The sequence below is a fragment of the Corvus kubaryi genome, unplaced genomic scaffold (assembly GCF_017639235.1).
Source record: "Corvus kubaryi isolate FWS band 111438036 unplaced genomic scaffold, C.kubaryi_AGA036_p1.0 69, whole genome shotgun sequence".
NCBI lineage: Eukaryota > Metazoa > Chordata > Aves > Passeriformes > Corvidae > Corvus > Corvus kubaryi.
The window spans coordinates 823,461-838,079 of record NW_024582057.1 but is presented as its reverse complement, the minus strand read 5'-3'; the positions used below and the strand labels follow the sequence as shown (position 1 = coordinate 838,079).

Genomic DNA, 14,619 nt, shown 5'->3' with positions numbered 1-14,619 from the left:
GACAATTTGTTATAGTTACTGTTTCTTCTTAACTGTTTTGGTTTTTATTTTTAATTCTGGGTCTTCCCTTTTCTCTGTTCCTGCAGGCATAAAGCTGGACTGTTTGGAAGAAGCAAGACTGGCTTTCCTCACAGCTGTGATGCTGCACCGCTTTCGACAGAGCCTGCTTTTCCCCCCATTTACCTGGGCGGCTGCTGCTCTTTCTGCTGCTGCTGGGGCTGCTGCAGTCTTGCTGCCTGCGCTTCACCCTGGCTTGGCTGACTCGAAACTCTCTCATCTGCACATTGCTAAGGAAGAGGAGTGATGGAGCCGCGAATTTTTTTTATTGGTTTTGGAAGCCAAGGGTTGCAATATGTGGTGATTTTGGGGTTTTCTTTGGCGGGGGGGGGGTGGGGGGAGGGAGGAGAAAGGAAGGGTGTTAATCTAGGATAGGGTGGGTGAAAGCTTAAAGAAATAATATGTAAAGTAATCCAGTGCTCGACAAGGGCATCAGCAACAAGAATCCAGCCTCTGCTGCTCCAGAGGATTAACATGGGGAGTCACAGTGCTGCTGTCGGGTTTCACCTCAGTGTTGTGCTGGAGATGGATAAATAAGGTATTGGTTGCATCTGCCTGTTAAGGCAAAGCCAAGGGAGAAGGAGAGAGCGAGCGAATGCAAATGCAAAGGAAGAAGAAACGCTACGTGCCGTTTGTCTGATTCTGTGGATTCTCGTTGCAGAGAGGATGGCTTGATTAACAAAGCAATGTATGGATGGGGGGACTGTAAATTGTAGCTTGAGCACTCCTGGAGCTGTCAGGGAGTGAACTGATGAGTTAGGTGGCTGCAGGAATATCCCCAGGGAAAACAGCAGCCTCGCACTCTGTGTGTATATCTGTGTATGTACGTGCTTTTGTGTGTGTGTGTGAACATGTATAGAAATGAAAAAAAGACATTTCTGACCAATTTACAGAGGACGTTTGTCAGATTGCTGGGTCAGACTTGATTGCAGCTTGTATTTTCAGCTCTAGCTCTACACCCATTTCCTGACTGAGGTGGCACTTTGTGAAAACAGATGGTAGGCAGTATTCTTTTAAGAAATGTGAAAGCAGATCATTTCTGCTTAACACCTTGAAGCACTGAATCTTCTGCACTGTGCTGAGAGAAACCGTGGGGTTTCGTTTTCTCCATCTTAAAATCTCTATAAACACAGCTGTATTCAGTATGGTGAAAAATTCTATACTGTAAATAGAAATGTGATCAATCTAATCAAAATAAATGCATCCCAGATGACTTCTAGACCAGCTGGCTACCACAGTCATCAGATGACTAAATCCTCTACTGAGCATTTATATTCAGCGTTATACTTGCATCTTTTTCTTTTTCCCTTTTTTTTTTTTTTAGATTTTCAAATCAGCCTCTAATTGCAAAGGATTCTTCATATACTGAGAAAAGGCAATGCTTGCATTTGGCAATTGATTTCTGTGAAATGTACCTGGGTGTATTTTATATTGCGGAACCTGCTTGGGGTGGTTTTAGAGCAGGTATTGTCACAGTACAGGCGTATTTCATTTGTTAGGTAGCTCAGCTTGGCCATATCTGAACAATGCAGAAATAGGGGAAAAAAGCACTGCACTCAGCTAGCAGGGCTTGGCATGGATTCTAGCAGCTGCCTACTGGGAAAGAAGGGGTTTTTTCCTTTTGTTTTTTCCCTTTTATACAATGCCATAGACCATAATGTCATCCTAAAATGTGTATGAGGGGATTTCCCAATAGTCACAGTGAGCTACCCTGCAAGACGCCTGTCTGGTCCTTCCACTATTTGTTCCCCAGCCTACAAAGGCAGCCCTGTATGTTGAATTGTATTTAGCCAGCTGTTGGATAACATTCTTGTGCTGGGGGCTAAGGAGTCTTATTAGTCCCAAACTGTAGTTTTCTGTTTGCTTAAAGAAAAACAACTTTGGCAATACAGCAGGTTCTGCAAAGGAGTTTATGCCACTCGTATACCTTTCTGAATCTGTTGTATGCTTCTAACTCAGGCAGTTTAAAGCAAGCAAGGAGGGAGGAGGAGAGACTCTGAACTCACAGCTTCAAAGCTGCGGAGACGAGCAAAATGTCAGCAGCTTGTAATTAGGAGCCCACGGTTACGTCAGTGACTGTATCTCTCCAATAATAGCTATGTGATGTGTGCCACAAAGCAAAGGAAGACTCTCATAACCTGGTTAACAAGCCTGGCTCAAACAAGAAAGTGCAAAATGGATTAATGAATCTGCTGTGTTCCTAAGTCAGATGTGGATGGTTTACATGCACAGGGTTTGCTGAATTCTGCAGCAGTGAAGATTGAATTATGGCACGCATTCACCAAAAGTGCAAATCCTTCAGGGAAAAACGCAGATGAATAGTCTATCCTTGAAAATGTCTTTCCTAGCTCTGTCCTGTACAGGCAGCTGCATGACATGGAGGTATGCTCTGAAGGAAGAGATCAGCGAGCTGCACAAAGGTGTTTAAAAGGAAGGGTGCAATTAAACACAAAGCAAGCCTGCTGAAATTCTGCTCTGGCATTACAGATTTGATACTGAAATACCACCCCAGAGAAGACTGACTAGGCTCTGGTGTGGTTTATATTAAGCCTTCTCTGGTTAAGAGCAAGGGGGGAGGGACAGGGCTTCCTGCAGCATCTTGCAGCCATGCAGAAGTCCCCAGGGCTGTGGGAAGCAGGAGGGATGGACGTGCTCTTAAAGACACATGCCCAGATCCCGCCAAGGGGCTTTCTGACCTCTGCAATTATTTTTAGGTCTGTGAAGGCAACTCGACGGAGCTTAAGCAGCGAGATTGCAGGGGGTGTTTAATCTGCTGCGACTGGCCTTTCTCTGTGTCACGGCTGGGAGATGTTTATAGGACTTTTATCAGTACCCCTCCACCACATCCAGTGTGCATGTCTGTCACTGTTCCCAAAGACCAGTTACTGGAGGTCTGGTGTGGTTCCCTGCTCCCAGCAGAAGTCACTTGCAGTTCGGCTCTGTTGTAGTCGCTCTTTAATTTACCAGGATAGGTAGATTGTATTATGCAAACAGTGGGGGTGGGTGGTTTTTGGTTTGGTTTTGGTTTGGGGCTTTTTTTTTTTAGACTGTGAACACAAATTTGTAGGAGGAGGTGACTCTGTATATTAAACCAATAGCTCTTTGAATTGTGTGTAGTATAATTTAAATATACTTACTTTAATTAATAGAAGGTTACAAAAGCTGGCATTGTCTGGGGCTGTTTAATTTACATCTTAGGTTTAGTCAATGAGCATAACTTGCCTGATTAGAACATGTATTCTGCACAGCCAACAGGGTGGAAGGCATTATTTTGTTTGTGTTAGTTCAAACAGCTGGTCATTAATGCAGGCCCCATCTCCAGAGTGAAGTGCTAGTGGACATGAATGGCTGCCTGATTAATGCTGCCCCTCGACGGGTCCTTCATCCAGCAGCGATGCTTGCAGCAGAATAATGCAGCGGGATTTGATTGCGCTCTAACAGGGTAGTATGTCATTGTGTCACCAAGCGATCGAGGTTATTATGGGGTAGGGCAGACAGACGGGACAGTGGGGTTACTAGACCGTGGCATTTTTAGAAATGCAGGGCTGACCTACTTAGAGTTATTCTTGCTGGCTGGCAGCTGCCTGGTGCAGGGCTCCCCCGGATAGGCTGCGGCTGTTGCTAGGGGGAATTAGCATGAATTTTTCCACATACAGACTCAGTGATTGAATGATAAAAGCTGACTGGAATTAAAGAGATTCGGTTCAGTATTATGCAGATTTATCTCCCTCATTTTTTTTTCTCTCTGTCAAATGCATAAAAAGGAGCAGAAAACAGTTTGTTTCCATTTATTTTTGACCTATTTTTTTTTTTCCAGGGGAGGGCAGAAGTGTTGTGAATTTTTGGTCATAATTTAATATTTAGGTCATTGAAATGATATGATAGTGGGCATGCATCTTTAATGTATGGAAGATTAAAATGCTGCCTCTCTGGAAGGGAATCAAATGAATATATTTTGTGTTCTGGTCAGGCTGCTGCCTCTTTCTATTTGAAGCCATGTCAGATTCCTTCGTCTGGAAAGGGGAAACCTATACCAGGATTTATTTTATTTATTGCATAACATTACTCTTAGCTATTTTTAGCTAGCTGTACTTCAAAAAATTAGTCCTGTTTATGCTAGTGGATGAAATTAATCCCCAGGCTATGCCTCATGTATGTGGAGACAGATGCCCAGGGTAGCTGCAGTGTTGTGTGTCATGCTCATCTGAAAAGGCATTTACATACTGCAGGCTTATCAGCACTGCATACCTAGCACAGTGCTGATGCCTGACGTGTAATCAGACCAATTAGAGAACTATTCTGGATTTTGGAGTATTTTCCAGGCTCTGGTTTGAAGTTGGATTCTCTAGATGGCCTTCTTTTATTTATCTACATCTGCCTCAAACAGTGTTACCTTTTCAGAGAACTCTGTGCTCCCTTAGGAAGCAAATAAAAACAATACTCAGTGAAGAATCCTTTGATGTAATTATGAATATTTCCTTTGTTATTATCACTAATTATAGAAGATCTTTGTTTAAACAGCTATTTCCCTCTGTGTGATCTTTTACCATGCAAAGAAGTTCTAATTCAGTGCATATAATTTTAAGTTAAATTTTCATGGCAACGCCTCATGACATCACACTCAAAGAAGTGGGAATTTTCAAAATATGAGACAGTAGGGGATGGGAGAGAAGGACCCAGATGTCTTTGGAACTGCAAAATAAAAAATGTGACTTGGTGCTGAAAAGTAGTGAACTCATTTTTTTCTGAAACAGTTTAATTTGAAATATTTGGATGAATGAGATACCTTTTAGAGGGGTGCAAACAGCTTGCACATCTCAGGTACCTTTTAGAGGAGTGTGAGCTGCCTGTGCATCTCTCTGGACAGCCAGCTGCTTCCCTGGAGCCAGAGCTGTTCTGCCTTGGCCCCTGGAATTTATTGGGAAGGTATAAATAAAAAGAAACTGGAAATGGAGACATGAATTTGAATGCGTTTTGCAGCTGAGGCAAACCAATCAGTTCCTACAGAGTTGAATTTCCTGTGTCTTTTTCCTGGCATTGATTCATTACTGAAACTTGCACCACTTCCTTCTCTGCTCCTTCCTGACAGTCTCATGGAGTGACAGATTTTTAGAGAAGTGAAAGTGAAGAGGGGCACTTTTCTTGATGCCCAGTAATTACGTTTGCCTTGTCTGTCCTTGGAGGTTACTCCAGAAAGTTTTTGTCCCACTTCCCTCAGCAATATTCTCTTGGTCAAGATCTGATGTCCTGCTCCACTTTCCTGCAGGATGCTAGGCAACAAGACAGCCTTTGTCTACAATTGTCTCTTGAGGTTCTTGCCCTTGTTGGTTGTAGCCAGTTGTAGTTTCATCCAGTTCACCTGGGCTGACTTGGGCTTCAGCAAATCAAAATAAGCGTGCAGTACTATATTAATGCAGAACTCCATTTACTAGAAAAAAAAAATCTGAGTGTTATCTTATCTTGATATATTTGTGCTAAAAAAGAGGGAGTTTGAAGAAAAGCAACAAACAAGATAAAGCATATACTCTGTGGAAAACAGTTGTGTCCTTGCTGTTTATCTGGGATTTCAATACAGTGACTGTTTATAACAAACATCAAATCAGATAGTTCAACAAACCATCAAGTGACATATTAACTATAAAAAATGTAGTGCACCAGAAATTGTATTCAACATAAAGTTACCCTGCTGAAAGTCTCTTCAATGAAAATTATTCCACACAAATGAATGTGAATGATGTGATCATAATACTTTGCGTAATTATGAGCAGCAGAAATATGGAGTTAATGAAACAAACCCAAAATCTGAGCTCTGTATGTGTGTATAATGCATAAGAAACAGAACGCCAGAGGAGTTTGAAATATATGTCTGTGTTGAAAATATTGTCAATTGTGCACATTCTTTTGAAAAAACCATGTTAATCACTTTCTGATGATCTCCTCTGAGGTTTCTATTCTTGCTACAACTTACACCTCCTACCTTGAAGTTTCTTACCTACAAAAGATTGTGTTGTATTGTTCAACATTCTTGTACCATGACCTCTCCTGTGAGCTATGAAAGATCTATTGTGCTGAGTTTCATGCTCTAGGGTAGCTAAGTGAATGCTGATTTACTGGGAGCACATGCAGGCAATATTTTTTTTTTTTTCCCATCAAAATACACAGAATCATGCCTCCATTTTCAGCTGTGAGGTGCCTGTACTGCTTGGTGTATTCCTGACTTCAAAGTCTTGGACAGTCATGGATGTGCTGAGCATTTTGTGATTTTATGGCAACTTTCTGTTTTTCTGAAAATGATCAGAGGATACAGGATATAGAGCAACCCATCTAGGTTCCCTTGCCACAAAGAGTGAGTTGACTCCCAGCCTTCACCTCCTGCAGGGCCATACAGATCAGTTCTTCTGTAGCAGATGTGTTTCAGTTCCAATTTCAAACCAAAAGTACAAGGAATTGTCTCATATTTCTTAAAAGACTGGCAGTTAGCACATTCCTTTTATTGCAATGCAGTAGGGAATACAAATGTTTAACAAATTAAAATAATCCTTACAATATTTTTTTTCTGTGATCCATTAACACGGAAGGAAATTCTGTTACAAATGCTCCTGTAACAGACAGGAGCAGCATTACTGTGGGTCCACATTCCTGCTTTTCCTGCATCCATGCACGTGTGTGCCTGTGCACTCAGAGTTGCTGCATACATGTAGTGTGTAGGTGTGTACACAAGACACAAGCACAACTTACACAAACACAGCACTGAAGCATATAGCATGTAATCACAGTTGTCTCAGTGTAGCACCAAAACCTGGGCCTTTAGATATACGATGCTGCTTTTTCTATGATGAAAAGTGGCTTGACATGAAATGTGGGCAGTTCTGGTGTGTAGCACCAGCCATTGTGTTAATGCTGTCATCCCATTCAACACTAGCAACGACAAAAAAAAATCATGATAATGTGTGATAGAAGGGTAACAAAAGGGATAGAGTGGTAAAAAATGGGGTGTACCTAGATAGCTGTGTTTCATAACCACTCGTGCCTTTTGTAGCCAGGTAAAATGAAATGTGTGATGTGCTGTTTAAGGCAGAGAGAGATACTTTATATTATAGCTAATTCTTCCCTCCTGCTCTTAGGCCACACCTACTTCAAAAGTGAATCCAGACTCAGATCTTGACAGAGATCGTGACCCTGTTGAAACCAATGGCTGTTTTATCCTGGAATTCAGTTGGGCCAGGCTTTCATCTCTGGTATTTTCCCCTGAACATGTCTTTTTTTCTATAGTGTTCTTCCAAAGTGTGGTGTTTCTATTTCTACCTTTTTTTCCCCCCCTCTGTTCCTCTGAAAATGCTTACTTTTTTTTTGTTGAGCAATATACTATAAATTTGCTCTTGAGTAGGAGAAAATGTGGGGAAATATCACTTCACTGCTGAGCTAGTAAGGTTGGATTGCAGTGAGTCTCTATAATTATGTTTTTCTGAATACTTCTTCTGCTTTCATCATAAAATGTCTTTAGTTTTTAATGAAAGAGAACAGGCAGTGAACAAAACAAATATACCAAGGAGAACTCGGTCTCTTAACAGGCTGCAGAAACTCGGGTAATGAGATGGCTGGTGTCTTGACCTACAAAGCTAGGGCTCTTAGAAATGTCGAGGGAGGCAGAACGCAACAATTTCAAACAAGAAACGCTTTCTAGCTCTCTAGCCACTTGTGCTGTTATCATCATTAAGATTAACAGTGAATTCATTTATCTTTTTTTTTTCTTGACACTTTGGTGTTGCATAAACAGTCACACCAATATTCAAAGGAGTTATTCATTTGGAGGTAGGTATACCACAGTTACGTCTGGGTTTGCCATGTTTTTCTTTTTTACATACAGACACAGATTACTGTGGCTCTTTTGAGGTCCAAGTGGTTTTGATATTTCAAAGCTGGAGACATTTGAAATAATGGCAGTTAGAGGGCATTGGAGATAGATTTTGTGCAGTATTTTATCTGCAGAAAACATGCGGAATGGAGGAGGTGGTACATGGTGCTGCAGATTTGGTTTGGTTATGACTGAAACAAATGACTGGTGAATCTTGATGTAAATGTCCTGCTCATGACCTCTACAGATGGCAGTGTATTATAGATCTCAGCAGCAATTACTGCATTAACACACGTATACACTGGTTTAGCTGAACTAAATTGGCTGGTGTGTCATCTCCAGCAGCTCTTCATATTACTTCTTTAAAACCTACAATTGTTTACAACCCTGCAGATGAGATCACAAGTTCCAGTTTTTCTTTCTTCTCCTTGCAATGGTGGGTAAGATTGTGCACCTTTGTGAGTTTTATGAATGCAATCTGTTTATAAAGAAGCAGAAGTTCCAGCACACTTCAGTGCCATATTTGCTGTGTTACAGCCAGTGGATCTTCTTTCCATCAAGTGTTTTATATTAACAGCCAGGGAATCACACACTTGCCTTCAAATTCGACTTTGGTTCCTTGGCATGGTACTCACCAAGATTTTTGAGATTGTGAAGAGATACTGGCAAATGTTAAAAATAACCTCCTCTGGTGCCTATATTTGTGTTATCTGTTCACAGTTGATATGAGTTTAGCTGAACATGAGACATGATTAAGCACTGCCCTCTGAAATGTTTTCTTTCCCTTGTTTTATGAGAGTAATCCCATTTCTTTTAGAAGCAAGTGAATGGCAGGCCAAGGAGCCCAAATGAGCAGATGGTATTTGATTTCACAAACCAGGTATTCATGTTATGATGCATTTCTAAGAAGCAGGACAGGGCGCTAATGCTGTGCAGATCAACTCGGTTGTGCGCTTTCAAACAGTAGATCATCTGAAATCAGAGCTATAAGGCCAAGTGAAATGCTGGTCCTGATGGAATAGTTGGAGAGCTGGGTGTACTGGGGCACTCCCAGTTCAAAGGGAGTCTCCAAAGTTTCAAGTACTGCCAGCATTTGGTTCCTTTCTTTGTTCAGCCCAACTGATGCTGGTTTTGGCTACATGGCAATTGTAAAGAGAGGAAATGCCCTTTATTTAAATCAGCTCTCCCCCATAAACCTTGGCTTCTTGTTTACCTTAAGTGATCCTGGGTGTCTAGGATGGACTATAATAGGAGTTTGAAGCATGCAAAAAAATTCAGAAGGCAGCCAGGATTTTGGAACAGCAGTGCTGTGTAGTTGAAGATTTCTGGATGAATTGGAGATTTCTGTTGTACAGAACGTTAGAACTGCAAGGCAGTCAGAAGTTTTGGCTATATTCCTGTTCTGCATAATGATGGGGACCAATAAATTCAGTTAAAGCTCTGAAATTTTCTTACTCCATGGGTCTACAACCAGGAAAAAACACCCCTCTGTTCATCCACTACGTTCAGTTCTGCTCAGGCTGCTCAGAGTTTGCATCTTAGGTTGTCAAACCTATTGCGTGGAAATATTTTTAAACATTTGGTTCATCTTGTCATTGAGCCATAAAGACTTAACATCTGTGCTGATTTTTATGAGGTCTGTGATTATTGCTGGATTCTAGATGGTACCCATGCCCTCCTGATAGCCGCTAGTTTATAATTTAGTGTAAGCCTGCACATATGCATTTTCTTAGAAAGGATGAAATGGCTTTTTGTTACTCCTTAATCCTACGTCAAAGGGTAGAAAATGCAAGGTTTTTTTCTCTGTGAGCTGGATGGACATCAGAGACTCTTCTCTCTCTTTGGGTCTCACAATCCTGCTTTGAAATGTCTTTTAAAGAGATGAAAAGGGTGTAGTTGCAGCTTTAAAACCATGAACTTTGCACATTATTGAAATAAATAGTTCCCCCTTTTATTTTGGGGTCCACATTGGGATAATACACAGAAGCAAAAAAAATATGGATGTCTTCTATTTTATTGTTTCCTTACATCCCACTCCCCCCCTCCTTAATTTATTTTTGGGGTCTGGAAAGAAAAGCATGCTGAAAAGCCCCAGTGTATTGATGTGTGAAATTGAAGGAGTTGCTCACTTTTATGACGGAGCCACTGTGCCCTTTGACAGGGTTAACATTAAAAGAAATATACTGGAAAACATGCACCTAAGTATGAAAAATTCCTTAAATTCAGGGTGTGTTCATACAAAGTGAAGTTTCTACAGTGTGGAAATCATTAAACCTGATCCAGAAAAAATGTGAGGTGCCCCAGCCATTGAGATGTGAATCTCTTTAATCCACACAAGCATTAGAAAAATCTGAAACATGTGAAAGTTCAAAAGCTGCAAAGCCATTACATGACTTCTTATTCATTTCTCAAATATTGTAACTTTCAATTGAACTGTGAAAGGACTTTTTCTTGTATTTTTTTTCTTTTCATGAGCAATAGATCAGTCACTCACTAATATGTTACTGCACATTGTGAATCTGGAAGTTTCACTTGGTTATGTCTACTTGGATATAATTTTTTGATTTATTTTAGAGCATTTTATGTAGCATTTCAATGGTTGGTAACTTGCAGCTTTTCAGCAGCTGCTTTTAGGGAGGGGGAAAAGGGCAAGACTGATTCAATTTTTAATTTTTTTTTTAAGATCCCAAACAATTTCACAGGACATTTAGAGGTAACTTTAATGACTAGCTCTAACTTTGCATGATATGTATGCATGCTAATTAAAAACCAAACCAAACCAAAGTCTAACAAAACCAAAGCAACACAAAATACTTTTTTTCATCAGAACTTTGCATCTCTGAAGTACACCAGGAGGACCTTCAAATCTAGTGAAAACTTACTTCACAGAAAACAGTAAATTACTGTTTGCAAAAGGACAGACTTGGTTAGTAACAGAAATGCTTAGCCCAAGGATTTCCCACAACCAAGACCCTTCTAAAGTGCACATATGTCTAACTCCAAGGGCCAGAGTATTCATGCCTGGTCCCAGGCTGTCTCCCTGCTGCTGCAGTAGCCAAAACTCCTGCAGAGGCTTGGGCAGTCTGACAGATCTGGCTTTCCCTCTATGGGAGTATTAATTTGTTTTGCATCTGCTATTGTAACTTTAGGCTCATTTTTGATCCTTTTGTCCTTTCTGTGGTCACTTATACAGCCCTAAAGTTTTCAAATAGTTGTCTTTCACTGGAGTGTGAGTCGTGCTTTAGGCTGTTTGCTTAAATGCAGTACTTGTTGAGATAAAGCTGCTGGGAAAGGGAGGGCGTCCCATATGTCTAAATGGTTTTGTTCTAGGAGCTGCCAGGGATGTACTGTTGCACTACAGTGTCTGAAACAATAATAGATCTTCACATATAGGATATCAGGCTTTCTTTAAGGTAAAAAAGAATAGAAAGTGTCACACTGATTTGCCATTTAAAAATCAGCCACAAATTTTTGTCAGTGAAACTCTTGTAAGAAGACAGTGTAAGTACTAAAACCAGTTGGATTTTCAAGTGGCAGGCCACTGTAGAATCTGACAAAGAGATTTTTTGAGTCCTCTTACCACAAAAAATTTTAAAAAGACAGGGAGAGGCCTGCTTTCCACATAAAAATAGTTGTCAACCTGACTTTCATTGACTTGCCAAAAGATGTATCAGAGGGGCTGAGGTAATCCACTAATTTCTGAGGTGGTGAAGCAGAAAGGTGCAAATGGGCTAGAGATAGGGGCAACTTCAGGAGCAGAGGGAAAGGTCAGCTGAGAACTCTAGGATCTCTAGAGGAGACTACATTCTCAAGCAATATTCATCATTTAGAGTTATAAAACCTAAGAAAAACAAATGTCTCAAACCTGTGCCAAGACCCAAAGATTCTGAAGGTAAACTTTAGATAAGAATTAGCTGTATTCATTCTGTCCTTTGCTGCTGAGGCCTCACAGCACAACAAAGGACTATTGATCAAAAAGGTCATGTAGAAGAGGGCAGGGTTTGAAGAAACAGAATTTAAAAAAAAATCCCAACTGAGACAAGTGCAAAAATAGTAACTCAGAGATGAATGGAGTTCTGTACATCAAGCGTGTCTCGTATGCATTTGTCTGCACAAATATAGTGAAAATCTATCATTTTCTTGGTTTGCACAGTGACATCCCCCTGTAGTTTCCAGAGCTTGAATTGGTGAGTAATTACACGTATCCCTCTAATTAAAGTGGGGAAAGTAGCAAAAGACATGGTGTTGCGCTTGGGTTTTCCACTCCGTACTGTTGTACTCTACGCATCTTGCACAGATACTTAAGGCTGCTCACACATAAAGCGGCAGCCAGTGGTGATTGACCTATTATTGAAGTATTTAGGATTCCCATGGTAGGTAGCAGCAGCAGCTGCTAAGGGATATTATATGAACAAGCTGCTGTTATCTTGATCTTCTTGACCAGAAAGGTTTTTTCTCTTCCTGGAGGTTACGTGGTTAAGGGGAATAATTCTTTGTAGCTGAGATCTGCAACTTGTCAGCCTCTCATATCCTGAAAAATATTAATAAAGGGCAATTTACTTATGTGATTGCTGTTGGAAAAAAGGCTTTAAAATACAAGAGATTCTAGTGTCATCTGCAGATGGCAATCTGCTAAGTGTGTTTGTGTTTTGCGGGGTGAGAGGAAAAAGAGCACTCCTGTGAGTGACAAGTGCCAATCTCATAATGTCATGTTATTGTGGATGAATAAAGAAAAAGGCCCATTATATTATATCTAACTAGAAAGCAACTTAACAAAGAAATACACTGTGCTGTTAGTAAGAGGAAGGATAGACTTGTGGTTAGGGCACAGGGGTTGCTGATCCAAATTTCTGGCTCTACAAGAGACTTCCTTCATGGCCTTGGGCAACTCATGTATTGCCACACTTCAAACTGGGAGTAGCACCCAAACTGGAGAGAGATTTCCTAGAGAGATACCTTCCCATTTCAGCGCTCAAATGGGTACCCAAGTGGACAGATCTTCAAGATGCCGCAAAAAGATATTTTGAAAATGTGCAATAAAAGTAGGAACTATAGGGTTTGGACTTTTTTCTTCTTGTTTCTTTTCTATTTTCCCCTCCCCCCCCATTTTTTTTCTTCTTCTTTTTTTCCTGTGAAAGTCTGGCTCTGATGCTGGTTATTGAGCATTTGAGAATCTGATCCTTGACCTCCCTCGGGATTCTGACTCTTAGTCATTTTAGGGCCTGGTTTCCCAGCTGAAAATGGAGATAACAATGCCTTCTTTATCTTACTGTCTGCCAGTTTTGTCTCTTTAGGCACTGAAGCATGGGGGAGAGGGATTGTCTTCTATAATATACAGGTATTTCACCCAAATCTTTGAAGGGGATTGAAAGAAATGGGAACTTTAGGCATTAGTGTGATGAAAAGAAGCACACAAGTGGTGGTAGAAGCAGCCATTTTGATTTTTAATAAGTGGTGAGCTCAATTCAGTGGTGTTAAAGACTGTTACAGAAAGAGAAGACAATTTGGGTCTGAGTCAGGATTCCTTCAAGACTTGGGAATGTTGAGATTGAAACTTGTGGGTTGAGCACATCTCTAACCAGAGTTAGATTAGAGTCTGTGTTGAAGTATGTTTTCAATTATATTCTGTTAGAAAAGTAATGCTGAAATTTATCTTAAGTTGTCACAGTGCTTCAAAGCATGGGCTTTTCCTCTCTCTAAGTCCTTGAACAGACGCAGGATGTGTTGTGGCAAAACTGTTTCCAATTAAGTTGATGCATTCTGTTCTTTAATGTTTCAGGACTTAAAGTTAAAGAAAAATCCTGTAGCCAGAGTTCAGAAGAATGATTAAGATAAAATTGCCTGGAAAGCAGTCATTTGCTTCAGTTTCTGTGGCTGTACTGTGTCAGGTCATCAGGGTGGCACATAGCCATGAACTTCACTGACATCCTGCTGACTAACACTGACTGGGGATCCAGCTCTTCTCTGGGGCGGGTCACTGAATGTGAAAGAGGGACTTGAAGCATCTGGGTTGAGGGAAATAAGTTATTCCAGCATATTTCTCTGTTGATTGTATCTGCTGTAAATTTCTGCTGCATTAAGTGTGACTTGTCTAGCTGAACAAGTTTTTGGAGTTCCGAGGGTTTTCCCCTGACTAACTGAAGCATTGCTCTTCATTACCCATCATTTCGTGGAGTGCTATGCTGAAAACTTCTGTCGTGCTGAAGATTAAAAAGGGATTGAGGGGGTGTAATGGGTTTTTCAGATAAATGTATGTACACACACAGCACATTAATTGTTCAGGTTCAGGTCTCCAACTCAAGACAAATACTTGCACGTGTACATTTGACACTCTTATTGTCAATTCTTGGAGCTGCCTCTGCAGGTACCCCTGAACAACCCGCTCTAGCAGTCTTCTGTGTGTTCTCTCTCATGCATGCTGCCTCCACTCCTGCAACCTGCTGGGCAAAGACTTCCCTGCTGAACCCTTGCAAGCCAGGTTATGCCAGAACTTCATTTGACTCACTGGTGTCCACTGCTTTGCAATGACTGGCCTGCTCAATTCTGTTTTCTGTCCAGGACAAATTTAGGTCCACTCAGAATACACACTCAAGCTGGCTTTGGCAAAGGTAAAATATATGTGGAAATGATGATGAAAAAAAATCCCTGCATTTTCATGTAATAAAAGAAAAATGAAACTCTAGTGACGTATGAAAAGATTGTCAGTT

The 14,619-nt window shown here is 40.8% G+C and overlaps 1 protein-coding gene across 12 annotated transcripts in view; it reads left to right on the top strand.

Moving 5' to 3' along the window:
* The window catches only part of LOC121674672, a 300,378-nt gene that overhangs the window by 250,478 nt on the left and 35,281 nt on the right, over positions 1 to 14,619 (top strand). For 7 of the 12 annotated variants that reach the window (XR_006019763.1, XR_006019759.1, XR_006019760.1 and 4 more), the window contains one exon: positions 87 to 14,520. Coding sequence is in view for 5 of the 12 variants with exons in the window: in XM_042049184.1 (XP_041905118.1) it covers positions 87 to 304 (218 nt within the window). In the remaining 7 variants the exon portion in view is untranslated. Of the gene's footprint in view, positions 1 to 86; positions 14,521 to 14,619 lie in introns of those variants that run through there. The other 5 variants (XM_042049184.1, XM_042049181.1, XM_042049182.1 and 2 more) reach the window with 1 other exon arrangement.